An 18,089-nucleotide genomic window follows, 5' to 3' on the forward strand; every position below is an offset into this window, starting at 1 on the left:
ACACAAATTCCCTGTGCTATCCCTGATCGGCCCGACTCTTTCTTTGACCATTCTTTATTCTTCACATAAGTGTAAAATGCCTTTGTGTTCTCCCTAATCCGTTCTGCCAAGCCTTTCTCATGCCCCCTCCTGGCTCTCCTCAGACCATTTTTAAGCTCCTTCCTCATCTGCCTGTAATCCTGTAGAGCTGAGCTTGACCCTAGCTTTCTCCACAATATGTAAGCTACCTTCTTCCTTTTGACGAGAAGCTCCACCGCTCTCGTCATCCAAGGTTCCTTTATCTTACCCCTTCTTGCCTGTCTCAGAGGGACATATTTATTCATCACTTGCAACAACTGTTCCTTAAACAGTCTCCACATGTCTATAGTGCCTTTACCATGGAACAATTGCTCCCAATCCATGCTTCCTAACTCATGTCTAATCGCATCATAGTTTCCTCTTCCCCAATTAAATATCCTCCCATTTTGCCGAATCCTCTCCTTCTCCATAGCTATGTAGAATGTGAGGCAGTCCACATTAAACTCCATTTGCCACCTCTCAGCCCAGCTCTGCATCCTATCTATGTCTCTCTGCAACCCACTACATCCTTCGTCACTATCCACAACTCCACCGACCTTAGCGTCGTCGTCACTATCCACAACTCCACCGACCTTCATGTCGTATGGTGGAGGAGCTGGTGTATGGAGAAGAAGTCATATTTTTGGATCATTGGAATCTTTTTTGGGGTAGAAGTGACCGGTACAAGAAGGACGGATTGCACCTAAATTGGAAGGGGACTAATGTACTGGCAGGGAAGTGTGCTAGAGCTGCTCGGAGGATTTAAACTAGGTTGGGGGCGGGGGGGGGGGTTGGGACCCAGGGAGATAATGAGGACAGAGATCAATCTGAGACTGGTACAGTTGAGAACAGAGGCAAGTCAAACAGTCAGGGCAGGTAGGGACAAGATAGGACTAATAAATTAAACTGCATTTATTGCAATCCAAGGGGTCTAACAGGGAAGGCAGATGAACTCAGGGCATGGTTAGGAACACAGGACTGGGATATCATAGCAATTACAGAAACATGGCTCAGGGATGGGCAGGACTGGCAGCTTAATATTCCAGGATACAAATGCTACAGGAAGGATAGAAAGGGAGGCAAGAGAGGAGGGGAGGGTGGGGGGGAGGTGGCATTGTTGATAAGGGATAGCATTACAGCTGTGCTGAGAGAGGATATTCCCATAAATATATCCAGGGAGGTTATTTGGGTGGAACTGAGAAATAAGAAAGGGATGATCATCTTATTGGGATTGTATTATACACCCCTAATAGTCAGAGGGAAATTGAGAAACAAACTTGTAAGGAGATCTCAGTTATCTGTAAGAATAATAGAGTGGTTATGCTAGGGGATTTTAACTTTCCAAACATAGACTGGGACTGCCATAGTGTTAAAGGTTTAGATGGAGAGGAATTTGTTAAGTGCATACAAGACAATTTCCTGATTCAGTATGTGGATGTACCTACTAGAGAAGGTGCAAAACCTGACCTACTCTTGGGAAGTAAGGCAGGGCAGGTGACTGAGGTGTCAGTGGGGGAGCACTTTGGGGCCAGTGACCATAATTCTATTAGATTTTAAATAATGATGGAAGAGGATAGACCAGATCTAAAAGTTGAAGTTCTAAATTGGAGAAAGGCCAATTTTGACGGCATCAGGCAAGAACTTTTGAAAACTGATTGGGGGCAGATGTTCACAGGCAAAGGTATGGCTGGAAATTCTGGATAACTGGAAATGCTGGGTGACTAAAGAAATTGAGGGTTTCGTTAGCAAAAAGAAGGAAGCATATGTAAAGTATAGACAGGATAGATCAAGTGAATCCTTAGAAGAGTATAAAGGAAGTAGGAGTATACTTAAGAGGGAAATGAGGAGGGCAAAAAGGGGGCATGAGATAGCTTTGTTAATAGAATTAAAGAGAATCCAAAGAGTTTTTACAAATACATAAAGGACAAAAGGGTAACTAGGGAGAGGTTAGGACCCCTCAAAGATCAGCAAGGCGGCCTTTGTGTGGAGCCGCAAAAAATGGGAGGTATACTAAATGAATATTTTGCTTCAGTATTTACTGTGGAAAAGGATATGGAAGATGTAGACTGTAGGGAAATAGATGGTGACATCTTGAAAAATGTCCATATTACAGAGGAGGAATTGCTGGATATCTTGAAACGGGAAAAGGTGGAAAAATCCCCAGGACCTGATCAGGTGTACCCTAGTACTCTGTGGGAAGCTAGAGAAGTGATTGCCAGGCCTCTTGCTGAGATATTTGTATCATAGATAGTCACGGGTGAGGTGCTGGAAAACTGGAGGTTGGCAAACGTGGTGCCACTGTTTAAGAAGGGTGGTAAGGACAAGCCAGGGAACTATAGACCAGTGAGCCTGACGTCAGGGGTGAGCAAGTTGTTGGAGGGAATCCTGAGGGAGAGGATGTACATGTATTTGGAAAGGCAAGGACTGATTCGGGATAGTCAACATGACTTTGTGCATGGGAAATCATGTCTCACAAACTTGATTGTGTTTTTTGAGGAAGTAACAAAGAGGTTTGGGAGAAGATTTGTAGCTCAGGTGCTCGTTGTTGTGGTTCTGTTCGCTGAGCTGGGAATTTGTCTTGCAAACGTTTCGTCCCCTGTCTAGGTGACATCCTCAGTGCTTGGGAGCCTCCTGTGAAGCGCTTCTGTGATGTTTCCTTCGGCACTTATAGTGGCCTGTCTCTGCCGCTTCCGGTTGTCAGTTCCAGCTGTCCGCTGTAGTGGCTGGTATATTGGGTCCAGGTCGATGTGTTTGCTAATAGAGTCTGTGGATGAGTGCCATGCCTCTAGGAATTCCCTGGCTGTTCTCTGTTTGGCTTGCCCTATAATGGTAGTGTTGTCCCAGTCAAACTCATGTTGCTTGTCATCTAAGTGTGTGGCTACTAAGGTTGTGTCGTTTCGTGGCTAGTTGGTGTTCATGGATACGGATCGTTAGCTGTCTTCCTGTTTGTCCTATGTAGTGTTTTGTGCAATCCTTGCATGGGATTTTGTACACTACATTGGTTTTGCTCATGTTGGGTATCAGGTCCTTCGTTCTGGTGAGTTGTTGTCTGAGAGTGGCTGTTGGTTTGTGTGCTGTTATGAGTCCTAGTGGTCGCAGTAGTCTGGCTGTCAGTTCGGAAATGCTCCTGATGTATGGTAGTGTGGCTAGTCCTTTGGGTTGCGACATGCAACGGAACGAGGACATGCCGCAACCCAAAGGACTAACCACGTTACCATACATCAGGAGCATTTCCGAACTGACAGCCAGACTACTGCGACCACTAGGACTCATAACAGCACACAAACCAACAGCCACTCTCAGACAACAACTCACCAGAACGAAGGACCCGAAACCCAGCATGAGCAAAACCAATGTAGTGTACAAAATCATATGCAAGGACTACACAAAACACTACATAGGACAAACAGGAAGACAGCTAACGATCCATATCCATGAACACCAACTAGCCACGAAACGACACCACCAGCTATCCTTAGTAGCCACACACGCAGATGACAAGCAACATGAATTCAACTGGGACAACACTACCATTGTTTCTCTGGCTAGGGCTTTGTCAATAGAGGTGAACAGTGCCGTAAAGTCGAATGAGACCATATTTTCTTCCTTGTCTATGTGTATATTTCTGACGATGTCCAAGAATTCCCGTGTTGATTATATAGAGTGTCTGGATCTGCTGTAGTTTTTTGGCCAGTTTGTGTGCTGGTGTCCCTGGTAGTGATACTATGGGTCTGAGTGGGATGTCTGGATTGTGCACTTTAGGTTGTCCATAGAATCTGGGGGTGTTGTTGCTTTCAGGTTTCATTCTTTGTAGGTCCGACCTGGTTATCTGTCCGTTTTTTTGTAGGTTCCTCAGTGTGTTGTTTATCCTATTGGTGAGCTGTGGGGTGGGGTCAAACTCCTTCTTTTGGTAGGTGTTGGTATCTGCAAGTAGTTGTTGTGCTTTTTGGATGAACTCTGCTTTGTCCAGGATGACCGTCATTCTGCCTTTGTCTGCTGGTAGTATGATTATGTTCTTATCGTTTCTTAGTGATTTTAGTGCTTCCCTCTCCTTGGTGTTGAGGTTATGTGTTTGTCTTTTTCTTGTTATCAGAGGTACCATACTTTGTCTCACTGTTTGTTGTGTCTCTTCTGTCAGTCCATTGTTCCTGAGTGTCAAGACAGCAGACTTCCTAGCAGCACTAGAATGCACACTCAGGAACAATGGACTGACGGAAGAGACACAACAAACAGTGAGACAAAGTATCGTACCTCTGATAACAAGAGAGGAAGAACCTTGTAGAGGCTTACAAAATTATGAGGGGCATGGATAGGGTAAATAGGCAAAGTCTTTTCCCTGGGGTTGGGGAGTCCAGAACTAGAGGGCATAGATTTAGGGTGAGAGGGGAAAGATTGCTGGTATTAGGTATTTTCACTTTAAAAACATTCAAAAAGGAAGCCTCAGCTACTTCACTGGATTTTGGGTGGTTAATAGTGAGGAGGATAGCTTAGGATTACAGGAGGATATAGACAGGCTGGTCAGATTGTCTGATTCAGTGGCGAATGGCATTCCATCTGAGTAAATGTGAGATGTTGCAGTGGTGCAGGATAAACAAGGCAAATGAATGTATGTGGAAAGATAGGACCCTGGGAAGCACACAGGATCAATGGGATCTTGGTGTGCATATGTCCCTTAAAGTAGAGAGATAGTTGGGAAAGTGTTTAAAAATGCATATGATGTAATTACATTTATTTGTCAAGGCACAAGGTTTAAGAACAGATTAGTGATACTGGAACTGTATAAAGTGTTGGTTCAGCCACAGCGAGCGTGTTGTATGCAGTTCTAGCATCCACATTACAGAAGGGATGTGATTGCACTGAAGAGGGTGCAAAGGAGATTTACCAGGATTTTTGCTTGGCTGGAGAGTTTCAGTTATGAAGAGAGATTCAACTTATTTTCCTTGCAGCAGAGGAGACTGAATGTGGACATGATTATGATGTACATGATAATGATATGCATAGACAAATGTAGACAAGAACGTTTCCCCTTGATGGAGGGATTGATAACCAGTGGTGTAGATTTAAGGTGAGAGGAGGCAGAGTAGGCTATGAGGGGATAGAGTCATAGAGGTGTACAGCATGGAAACAGATCCTTCGGTCCAACCCGTCCATGCTGACCAGATATCCCAACCCAAACTAGTCCCACCTGCCAGCACCTGGCCCATATCCTTCCAAACCCTTCCTATTCATATACCCATCCAAATGCCTCTTAAATGTTGCAATTGTACCGGCCTCCACCACATCCTCTGGCAGCTCATTCCATACATGTACCACCCTCTGCGTGAAAACGTTGCCCCTTAGGTCTCTTTTATATCTTTCCACTCTCACCCTAAGTCTATGCCCTCTAGCTCTGGACTCCCCGACCACAGGGAAAAGACTTTGTTTATTTACGCTATCCATGCCCCTCATAATTTTGTAAACCTCTATAAGGTCACTCCTCAGCCTCCGATGCTCCAGAGAAAACAGCCCCAGTCTGTTCAGCCTCTCCCTATAGCTCAGATCCTCCAACCGTGTTAACATCCTTGTAAATCTTTTCTGAACCCTTTAAAGTTTCACAACATCTTTCCAATAGGAAGGAGTCCAGAATTGCACGCAACATTCCAACAGTGGCCTAACCAATGTCCTGTACAGCTGCAACATAACCTCCCAACTACTGTACTCAATACTCTGACCAATAAAGGAAAGCATACCAAACGCCTTCTTCACTATCTTATCTACCCTGCGACTCCACATTCAAGGAGCTATGAACCTGCACTCCAAGGTGTCTTTGTTCAGCAACACTCCCTAGGACCTTACCATTAAGTCCTGCTAAGATTTGCTTTCCCAAAATGCAGCACCTCGCATTTGCCACTCCATCTGCCACTTAAACTGGACTGAAGTTGAGAGGGTGGAGAGTGTCAGGTTCCTTGGAGTGATGATAACAGATTTGGCATGTCTATAGTTGCCCTCAACAATTTCTACAGATGCGCCATTGAAAGCATTCTGTCAGGGTGCATAAAGGACTGGTATGGCAACTGCTCTGTACTGGATTGTAAGAAGCTACAGGATGTAGTGTGCACAGCCCAGACCATCACAAAAGCCAATCCTCCATCCATCCATGTATTCCATTTACATGGCTCACTGCCACAGTAAGGCTGCCAACATCATCAAAGACATGTTAAACTCCAGTAATGATCTCCTACAACCTCTTCCATCAGGCAGAAGATAAAGAAGCCTGAACACATGCACCATACAGATTGACGACAGGCCATTAAGCCTAATGAGTCCACACTATCCCAATGAAGGACATCCCACCCCCATCTCTTTAACCCCACCTAGCCTGAATACCCCTGGACATAATGGGCAATTTAACATGACCAATCCACCTAACCCGCACATTTTTGGACTGTGGGAGGGAACCAGTGCACCCGAAAGAAACCCGCACAGACATGCAGAGAAAGTGCAAATTCCACACAGATAGTCACCCAAGACTGGAATTGAACACAGGTTCCTGGCATTGTGAGATAGCACTGCTAACCACTGAGCCACCATGCCATCCCATTCCCAAATATCTAGGATTCCATCCTTATGCAGTGTTGTTCTCCAGAGTTCTGCTGAAGAAGAGTTTGTGCACAGTTTTTGATCCTTAAGGTCATTGATGTTGCACAGTTGATGATTGTTTTGATTCTTTCATCCAAAATGTTGATTACACTTTGGAGTGCTTGAGTCTGCAATTTGCTTCCTTATCAGAAATAAGTCCTCTGTTCTTTGTTATATTTGGCCTGAACTGTCTGTTTGAAGTACTACAGTGGCAGAAAGAACATTTGAGGACTCATCTACTGAGGTTTGAAACAAGAAAGGAGAGATCACCCTGTTGCGAGTTTTCTATAGGCCTCCAAATCGTTCCAGAGATATAGAGGAAAAGATAGCAAAGATGATTCTTGATAGGAGCGAGAGTAACATGGTAGTTGTCAAGTGGTCGTTAACTTTCCACATTTTGACTGGAAATACTGCAGTTCAAGTACTTTAGATAGATCAGTTTTTGTTCAATACGTGCAGGAGGTTTTCCTGACATGTATGTAGAGAGGTCAAAAAGGGGCGAGGCCACATTGGATTTGATACTGGTTAATGAACCCGGCCAGATGTTAGATTTACAGGTAGGTGAGCACTTCATTGATAGTGATCATATTTCGATTATGTTTACTTTAGTGATGGAAATGGATAAGTATATACTGCAAGGCAAGAGTTATAGCTGGGAGAAAGGCAGTTATGATGTGATTAGGCAAGATTTAGGATGCATAGGATGGGGAAGAAAACTGCAGGGAATGGGCACAATTGAAATGTGGAGCTTATTCAAGGAACAGCTACTGCATGTACTTGATAAGTATGTACCTGTCAGGCAGGGAGGAAGTGGTTGAGTGAGGGAGCTGTAGTTTACTAAAGAAGTTGAATCTCATTTCAAGAGGAAGAAGGTGGCTTATGTTTGGATGAGATGCAAAGTCTCAGTTAGGGCACTTGAGAGTTACAAGCTAGCCAGGAAAGATGTTAAAAGAGAACTAGGAAGAGCCAGGAAGGGACATGTGAAGTTGTTCACAGATAGGATCAAGGAAAACCCTAAAGCTTTCTATAGGTAAATCAGGATTCTCTGGGAAACCAGCGAACAGATTGCTGAGACTTTGGCTATGATCTTAGTGCCATCATTGTCAACAAGAGCAGTGACAAAAGACTGGAGGATAGCAAATGTTGTCCCCTTATTCAAGAAGGGGAGTGGAGACAACTCTGGCAATTATAGACCCGTTAGCCTTATTTCAGTTGTGGGTAAAGTGTTGGAAAAGGTTATAAAGATAGGATTTATAATCATCTAGAAAGGAATAAGTTGATTAGGGACAATCAACATGGTTTTGCAAAGGGTAGGTAGTGCCTCACAAACCTTTTTAAGCGCTTTGAAAAGGTGACCAAACAGATGGATAAGGGCAAAACAGTTGATGTGGTGAATATGGATTTCAATAAGGCATTTGATAAGCTTCCCCACAGTAGGCTATTGCACAAAATACAGCGGCATGGGATTAAGGGTGATTTAGCAGTTTGGATCTGAAATTGGCTAGCTGAAAGAAAACAGAAGGTGGTAGTTGATGGGAAAAGCTAATCTTGGAATTCAGTTATTAGTGGTATACTGCAAAGATCTGTTTTGGGTCCACTGCTGTTTGTCATTTTTGTCAATGACCTGGATGAGGGCATAAATGGATGGGATAGTAAATTTGCAGATGCCACTTAGGATGATGGAGTTGTGGATAGTGCCAAAGGATGTTGCAGGTTACAGAGGGACATAGGTAAGTTGCAGAGCTGGGCTGAGAGGTGGCAAATTGAGTTTAATGTGAAAAATTGTGAGGTGATTCACTTTGGAAGGAGCAACAGGAATAAAGAGTACTGGACTAATGGTAAGATGCTTGGCAGTGTGGATGAGCAGAGAGATGTCGATATCCATATGCGTAGATCCCTGAAAGTTGTCACCTTGATTGATAAGGTAGTTAAGAAGGCATACAATGTGTTAGCGTTTATTGATAGAGGGATTGAGTTTCAGAGCCATGACGTCATGTTGCAGCTGTACAAACCTCTGGTACAGCCGCACTTGGAGTATTGTGTACCCTTCTGGTCACCGCATTATAGGAAAGATGTGGAAGCTTTGGAAAGGGTTCAGAGGTGATTTACCAGGATGATGCCTGGTATGGAGGCAAGGTCTTCTTAAGAAAGGCTTAGGGACTTGAGGCTGTTTTCATTAGAGAGAAGAAGGTTGAGAGGTGACTTAACTGAGACATACAAAATAATCAGAGGGTGGGTAATGAGAGCCTATTTCCTCAGATGGTGGTAGCTAGCACAAGGGAATAAAGCTTTAAATTGAGGGGTAATAATTATAAGATAGATGTCAAAGGTAGCTTCTTTACTCAGAGCGTAGTAGGAGTGTGGAATGGCCTGCCTGCAACAGTAGTAGACTCATCAAATTTAATGGCATTTAAATGGTCATTGGATGAAAATGGAATAGTGTATGATAGATAGGCTTCAGATGGCTCCACAGGTCAGCACAACATTGAGGGTCGAAGGGCCTGTACTGCATTATAATATTCTATGTTCTAAGCTTGATACCATCCAGAACAAAGCAGTCCAACGTCCACAAAAAAATTCAATGCCTCCATCACTAATGCTCAGCAGTATTACTGTGTACTATTAACAAGATGCACTGCAGAAATTCTTCAAAGATCCAGAGACACCACCTTGCAAACTAATGACCACTTCCACCTCAAAGTATAAGGGCAATAAATATCATTGCATGCAGGTTCCCCGACAAGCTACTCATCATCCTTACTTGGAAATACTTTTCCGTTCCTTCACTGTTGCTGAGTCAAAATCCTGGACTATTCTCACAAAATGAACTGTGGTCCATCTACAGTACATGGCCTGCAGCGGTTTCAAGAAAGCAGGTCACCAACACCTTCTCAGAGGCAACTGATGACAGGTAATAATTACTGGTCCAACCAAGGGATGTCCATGTCTCATGAGTAAATTGCAATATATAAAAAAGACTCTCTCTGTAAGGACCGTGGCCAACTGAGCAAGTCATACTTTCAAGAGCATATGAGGTGTACGTTTTTCTACTACGTCTCACATTGCATGTTAACCAATACGACAGGACAGTTCTATACTTACACTGCACCTTTACTGCAATATGAAGAATCAAGTCACTTTCACAGCAGAACTAGAAAGCAAGAAGTGATACTGAGTTTTTAATACAGATGACTGGTGTAGGTTTTAGAGCATTTTAAAGGAGAAACGTAAAATGAAGGGGCCCAGGGAAGGAATTCCAGAGCTGAGGGACTCGACAACTGTTAAGTGCAAACTCCAATGAATGGACAGACTGAAATCAGAGATGGTCACGTGGCTGAAAGTAAAGGAGCAAGATCTCTTCGGGTTGTGAGACCCGTGTATTATGCAGTTGGTCTTGAGGCTTTTAGGTGTTTTCAGAGTTTGTCCTACAACTCTGTTTGTGTTATAGCAAGAACATACGCTGAACTTTTATCATCTGTGGTATAAGATGTCTCGGTAATTTATCTGTTATCGGGAGATGGCTTTTTAGCTTTACATAGTGCGGTTTTCCACCTGTACTGTTGCATTTCTGAGTTGTGTTTTGTTTCGTCATGGGTTTTGGACTTAATTTTCTCCAATATTTGCTGAAAGACAAAAAATGCTGAAAGCTTGATGATATAACTAATTTGTAACATAACAAAGTGCAATTTGTTAACACTAATTGTCTGATATTTGCAGAATTAGCGATAACAATTGGATATCACCAGCAGATGGCGCCCTGTCCATTGGAAAATTTAATGGCCCTTCACAGTACACAGTTTGGAGAGAAATGATGGATGACATTAACCCGGGTAAAACACATTCTAATATTTCCGATCGTAAATCCAGCTGACACTTGTGTCACAATATTATCGGGAAAATATATTGTCACTTGAGAGCTTGCGTTAACAAACAGCTAGTGTGCTGGATGGAATTAGACAGTTTAGTCAACAGAAAGAGCTGCAGATACTGTCTCCTCTGATGAAGAGGTGCTCGTGTTGGACTGGGGTGGGCAAAGTTAAACATGTTTAACTCTTGTCTACTTTGGACACTGGAGGCTGTGACGATCCTCTTGAAGTGTTCAAGGTTCAAAACAGAGATTAACATATGTTTAACATGATCGCAAATTCTATAACAAGGTAGTGATATTTAACCTGATTCGGAGATGCCGGTGTGAGACTGGGGTGTACAAAGTTAAAAATCACACAACACCAGGTTAGAGTCCAACAGGTTTAATTGGAAGCACACTAGCTTTCGGAGCGACGCTCCTTCATCAGGTGATTGTGGAGGGCTCGATCGTAACACAGAATTTATAGCAAAAATTTGCAGTGTGATGTAACTGAAATTATACATTGAAGAATTGATTGTCTGTTAAGCCTTTCATCTGTTAGAATACAGTGATAGTTTCACTTCTTTCATGTGTAAATCATTAGATATCTAAAAAGTTCGAACAATCTTCTTTTGTATCACTACCTAGTTTACCCTCATATTTCATCTCCCATTTATTGATTTTCTTATTGGCCTCTTGCTGCTTTTTCAAGGCTTGCTAATCCTTTGGTTTCTCACTTATCTTTAGCACGTGGCATGACTTTCCTTTTGCTTTTATGCTGTCCCTGACTTACCTTGTCATCCACGGTTACCTCTTCTTCCCTTTAGGTATGTTCCTTCTTCCTTGAGATGAATTTCTGCTGTGCCTCCTAAACTACTCCCTGAAACTCCTGCCATTGCTGAGCCATCATCTTCCCTGCTAGGCTCCCCTTCCAATCACCTCTGGCTCCTCCTTTATGTCTTTGTACTTGCCTTTATTCAATCGTAATGCCATTATATCTGACTCCAGCTTCTCCCTCTCAGGGGGGAGTTCTTTCATATTGTGGCCACTGGCCCCTAGGGATTCCTGCACCATACGTTCCCTAATCTAGTCTAACTTATTACACAATCCAGAATTGCCTGTTCCCTAGTGGACTCTACCACAAGCTGCTTCAAACAAAAGCTCTTGTAGAAATTCCAGAACTCCCTTTCTTTGGAATCCACGACCAATGCTGATTTTCCCAATCCACCTGCATATTGAAATCCCCAATGATTATTGCAATAGTGCCTTTTTTACAAACCTTTTCCAGCTCCTGATCTATTTCCACCCCACTTCCTGACCACTTGTACACATCTCCTATCAGGATGTTTTTTCCCCTGCAGCTCCTCAATGCCACAGATTCTCTGTCTTCTGAACCTATATCAGTTCCTGCTGTTGCTTTAATTTCATTGCTTACTAGCAAAGAATCGAATCCCTGCACTGTGGAAACAGGCCATTTGGCCAAACCCGTCCACACCGACCCTCCAAAAAGTTACCCACCCAGATCTATTCCTCAACCCTATTACTCTGCGTTTACCTCTGACCGATGTACCTAACCTATACACCCCTGAACACGATGGACAATTGAGCATAGCCAATTCACCTGACCTGCACATCTTGTGGGAGGAAACCCACACAGACATAGGGAGAATGTACAAACTCCACACAGATAGTGGCTGGAATTGAACCCGGGGGGGGGGGGGGGGTCCCTGGCGCTGTGAGGCAGCAGTGCTAACCACTGTGCCGCCCCAGGATAGCAAGATAGCCCCAAACTCCCTCTGCCCATAGGCCAGCCTTTTTGATCCTTGGATATCTTTCTCCCAGCCCTGATCCCCTTGCGGACACGTCCGCGTGATACGCACAATGTGATACTTGCTAATCTGCACGGCAACCTCATTTATCTTGCCTTGAATCTAATCGGAAGGTTTTTCGCACTGCCTCCTATCAGAACCCATCCTTTTTCAGGATCTCAGGATGACAGGTCAACGTGCCTCTCCCTTCTGCCATCTGCCACTTTCAGACTCAAGTTGGTGACTGGCACCGTGGGCCTTAGCTGCTTACATGGGTTTCTCAACCGACTAGAGGGGAACTTGGCATATGTGACGATACTTGCCATATAGTGGCGTATCCACAATCCAGCATATCACCAATGAAGGTCTATGATTCCAGATCTTATAAGGTTTGGATGTAAATCAGGGAACTGCCCAAGTACAGAGCAAGCTAGATGAGAAACATAGAGCAAACAGTAATAACATGATACCGAATGGAACAGTCAACCAGTTGGTTTCCACCTGTAGAGTCAGTAGGTGATGCTGTTGCTCCTATCAGGGCATTTCAACCACGCTTGTGATTTGTAGAGTCGTAGCATCATACAGCACGGAAACGGACCTTTCGGCCTAACCAGACTATGTCAAACATGTTCCCAAACTAAACTAGCCCCACCTGCCTGCTCCTGGCCCATATCCCTCCAAACCTTTCCTATTCAAAGTTAAAAATCACACAACACCAGGTTATAGTCCAACCGGTTTAATTGGAAGCACACTAGCTTTCGGGGCGACGCTCCTTCATCAGGTGATTGTGGAGAGCTCGATCGTAACACCGAATTTATAGCAAAAATTTGCAGTGTGATGTAACTGTAATTATACATTGAAGAATTGATTGTCTGTTAAGCCTTTCATCTGTTAGAATACAGTGATAGTTTCACTTCTTTTATGTGTAAATCACAAAACCATTTGTTTAAGTTGCATTTCTCGGGTTAGCTGTTAACAATGGTGATAGCTAGATAATATGTTGAACTATCTTATACGTATTGTCTAGCTATCACCATTGTTAACAGCTAACCCGAGAATGCAACTTTAAAGAAAGGGTTTTGTGATTTACACATGAAAGAAGTGAAGCTATCACTGTATTCTAACAGATGAAAGGCTTAACAGACAATCAATTTTTCAATGTATAATTTCAGTTACATCACACTGCAAATTTTTGCTATAAATTCTGTGTTACGATCGAGCCCTCCACAATCACCTGATGAAGGAGCGTTGCTCCGAAAGCTAGTGTGCTTCCAATAAAACCTGTTGGACTATAAACTGGTGTTGTGTGATTTTTAAATATTTAACCTTGGTTTTATGGAGCTTCAGCAAAACCTCATAGCTCTTAACTGAATCCCTCTGTTAATGAAAGCCAAAGCTCCGAAAGCTAGTGTGCTTCCAATAAAACCTGTTGGACTATAAACTGGTGTTGTGTGATTTTTAAATATTTAACCTTGGTTTTATGGAGCTTCAGCAAAACCTCATAGCTCTTAACTGAATCCCTCTGTTAATGAAAGCCAAAACACCATATGCCTTCGTAACAATGCCATCAACTTGGGTGGCAACTTTGACAGATCTATGTACATGGACCCCAAGATCCCATTGTTCTTCCACACTGCCAAGAATCCTGTCTTTAACCCTGTATTCAGCATTCAAATTCGACCTTCCAAAAGGTCACTTTGCATTTATACAGGTTGAACTCCATTTGCCACTTCTCAACTCTGCATCTTGTTAATGTTTTCTTCTAGCCTGCAACAGCCCTCATCTCTACAACACCACTGACCTTTGTTTCAGCAGCAAACTTACTAACCCACCCTTCCACTTCTTCATCCAAGTTATTTATAGAAACTACAAAGAGCAGAGGCCCACAAACAGATCCCCGCAGGACACCACTAGTCACCAACCTCCAGGTGGAACACTTTCCATCTACTACCACTCACTGTCTTCTTTCAGCCAGCCAATTCTGTATCCAGACAACTAAACTTCCCTGTATCTCATACTTGCTAAATTTCTGAATGAGCCTACCTTGGGGCACCTTATCAAATGCCTTAATGAAATCCATATCTACCACATTTGCTGCTCGACATTCATCAACTTGTCTCATCACATTCTCAAAGAGCTCAATAAGGTTTGTGAGGCATGACCGGCCCCTCAGAAAACCATGCTGACTATTTTAATCAAACTATGCTTTTCCAAATAGTCATAAATCCTATCTCTCTGAATCCTTTCCAGTACCTTGCTTAACACAGACGTAAGATTGACTGGTCTGTGATTCCCAGGGATTTCCCTATTCCCTTCCTTGAACAGAGGAGCAACATTTGCCTCCCTAAAATCATCTGGTACAACTCCCATTGAGAGTGAGGATGCAAAAATCATCATCAGAGATGCCGCAATCTCATTCTTTGCTTCCATGGTGACCTTGGATATATCTGGTCCAGCCCTGGGGATTTATATACTTGAAGCTGCACAGAATTTCTAGCATAACCACTTTCTTAATGTCAAGCTGTTCAAGCCTATTAACCTAGTCCACAGTGATCGTACTGTCAACAGGGTCCATCTCTCTAGTGAATACTGAAACAAAAACCCATTTAGAGCCTCCTTTACCTCTTCAGACTCCAGACACAAGTTCCCTCCACTATCTCTGATCAGTCCTACTCTCTCTCTGATCAATGTTTTATTCCTCACGTAAGTGTAGAGTGATTTTGAGTTTTCCTTTATCCTTCCCACTAAGGCTTTCCAATGCTCCTCCTAGCTCTCCTCAGTCCAGTTGTGAGTTTTTTCCTAGCTACCCTGTAATCCTCTAAAGTTGTGCTAGACCCTTGCTTCCTCAACCTTAAGTAAGCTTCCTTCTTTCTCTTGATGAGAAACTCGTTTCTTGTCATCCAAGGCTCCTCCACCTTATCATTCCTTACCTGTCTCCTCTGTGTTTGGAATTTTCTCTCAACTTATTTTATTCTTCAATGTGCATCAATGTTCTTGAGGCTCTAGATTACTACAGTGCACCAAAAGAAACATATAACCATGATCAAATAGCAGAGCAGACCTGGTGGGCCAAAAGGCCTAATTCTGCTCCTATATCTTACAGTTTTATGGTCTCACGTGATTAATTCTGAAGACCATACCCATCTGCACCATCTACTATTTGAACCACACCAGCCAGATTTAACCCAGTCCGGGAGCTCCACAATAGTCTTAATGTGGGATGTGGGTATCAATTAGACAGCCAGGATTTGCTTCCCATCACTAGCTGCTGGTGGGAAGGGGAAGTATCATGTTTCCTTAAAATGATTCAACAGACACAATATGCTGAATGGCATCTGTACAAGATGATTCTAATCTCCCCCTCCAATCCCACTCCATCCACTTCTCTGCTCTTCCAACATCACTCTCTCCCATTCCCCAATCTTCTTGTCCCTTCCCCTGCTCTTCTTCCCCCTCCCTACTCTTCTTGCACCTTCCCTCCCCCACTTTCTACCTTCCATAAGTTTACAATCCCTCACAGTGCTCTAGTCCCCACATTTGCATCTGCTCCCCCATTCTTCCAGATACCTCCCCCATTCTTTCACCCTCGTCTCTTTCTTCCTCTCCAACACTCGTTCTTGCCCCTTCCTTCTTCCACTCATCCTATAACATGTGGGCGGCACGGTGGCACAGTGGTTAGCACTGCTGCCTCACAGCGCCAGGGACCCGGGCTCAATTCTTGTCTTGGGCAACTGTCTGTGTGGAGTTTGCACATTCTCCTTATGTCTGCGTGGGTTTCCTCCGGGTGCTCCAGTTTCCTCCCACAGTCCAAAGGTGTGAAGGGTTAGGTGAATTGGACATGCTAAATTGCCCAAAGTGTTAGCTGCAGGGGTAAATGTAGGGGAATGGGTTTGGGTGGCTGCTCTTCGGAGGGTCAGTGTGGACTTGTTGGGCCGAAGGGGCCATTTCCACACTGTAGGGAATCTAATCTAAACATCCCATCCAGCTATGCTCCCTCACTTCCACTCATTCACTATTCCCTCACCCACTCCCTAAACACTTCTGAACTTTTTTCACACCTCCCCCTCTCTGTACTCCCACCCCACACACTTCCGCCTTCCACCACCCTCCCCACTGTTCCTTCCAACTTCCCCATTCTTCCTTGCCCCATCCCACTCTTCCTTCTCCATCCTCCCCCCATTCTTCCTACACATTTCCTCCATTATTCTATCGCTCTCCCTCTCTCTCTCTCTCTCTCTGACAGTCATATTTGATCTCTCCCCCAGCTCCAGCCTCTCTGATTCTGGATCCGAACACAGCGCATCCCCGGCTCATCCTGTCTGAGGACCGGACCAGTGTGAGACTCGGAGACAAACGGCAGCCGCTCACTGACTCCCCGGAGAGATTTGATCCCTGGCTCGGTGTCCTGGGATCAGAGGGATTCACATCAGGGAGACATTACTGGGAAGTGGAGGTGGGGGAGAAGACCTGGTGGAGTCTGGGAGTGGCCCGAGAGTCCGTGGAGAGGAAAGTAGGAATTGACCTCAACCCGGAGACCGGATTCTGGATTGTGGGGCTGTATCCTGGAACTGGTTATTTAGCCGCCACCTCCCCCTCCCTGACCCCCCTCTCCCCGAGTGTGAATCCCCGGAAGATCGGGGTTTTCCTGGACTATGAGGGTGGACAGGTGTCATTTTACAATGCGGACACCATGTCCCATCTCCACACTTTCACCCACACTTTCACTGAGAAGATCTTTCCCTTCTTCAGTCCAGGGCGGAATGACGACGGGAAAAACTCCGCCCCGCTGACAATCTGCGGGATTAAAGGGCACTGACAGATCCATCCCATAATTTCACCCCGTCCCCCTGCCTCCTGCCAGCTGTAAACTGATGGGGGTCGGTCTCAGTCTGAGGGAAAGAAGGAGGGGGAGAGAAGAAACAAATAGAAGCTCAATTGTAGAGAGGGACTGACTGGGTAGAGTGAGCTGTGAGCTGCAGGAACCCGGGAACCTTCCTGCCTGTAATGTTGCTCCACAGGCGGGAGGTGGCGCTACATGACGGTGTTGGAGATGAATCAGTCAGTGGGCTTCCCATAATTTCACCCCGTCCCCCTGCCTCCTGCCAGCTGTAAACTGATGGGGGTCGGTCTCAGTCTGAGGGAAAGAAGGAGGGGGAGAGAAGAAACAAATAGAAGCTCAATTGTAGAGAGGGACTGACTGGGTAGAGTGAGCTGTGAGCTGCAGGAACCCGGGAACCTTCCTGCCTGTAATGTTGCTCCACAGGCGGGAGGTGGCGCTACATGACGGTGTTGGAGATGAATCCGTCAGTGGGTCTCAGACTGGGCTCAGGGGTCTTTCCAGGGGGGGACACCAGATCATGTCACTGCAAGACAGAGAGAGACAGTGAGATCCAGGAAGAGTTGAGGAAGTGAAGGCAACGAACACAAGAATTCCTTGAGTCACTGTCATTCCCACCTTCACGGTGATGAGGTGGTCTTGGTTTCCAGTGGACGGAGGTGCGTAGCTTTAACGTTTGAACGAGTGAGTAAATTTGGATCATTTTGCTGACTTTCACACTACTCCCGATATACAGCAATGTAGGTGACTCTTAATGCCGGCTGGGCATTCAATTCTACTTTTCCGAGCAACACTAACACTGACATCTCATCAATGAATTTATCAAAGAAGACTGGAGTGGAGACCCGTTGTTGTTGTGATCCACGTCACTCTTCAGATTGGACTAGGGTAGTGAGCAAATGCCATTCCCATGTTGCCTGGC

General features: G+C 44.6%; 1 protein-coding gene across 1 annotated transcript in view; it reads left to right on the forward strand.

Moving 5' to 3' along the window:
- LOC122541546 overlaps positions 1-17,266 on the forward strand; it is a 47,773-nt gene extending 30,507 nt beyond the window's left edge. The window contains exons 12-13 of the mRNA XM_043678374.1: positions 10,393-10,505; positions 16,596-17,266. Of these exons, the coding sequence (XP_043534309.1) occupies positions 10,393-10,505; positions 16,596-17,146 (664 nt within the window). The 3' untranslated portion in view covers positions 17,147-17,266. The remainder of the gene's footprint in view (positions 1-10,392; positions 10,506-16,595) is intronic.
- Positions 17,267-18,089: the final 823 nt, after the last annotated feature.

The sequence above is a fragment of the Chiloscyllium plagiosum genome, chromosome 37, assembly GCF_004010195.1.
Source record: "Chiloscyllium plagiosum isolate BGI_BamShark_2017 chromosome 37, ASM401019v2, whole genome shotgun sequence".
NCBI lineage: Eukaryota > Metazoa > Chordata > Chondrichthyes > Orectolobiformes > Hemiscylliidae > Chiloscyllium > Chiloscyllium plagiosum.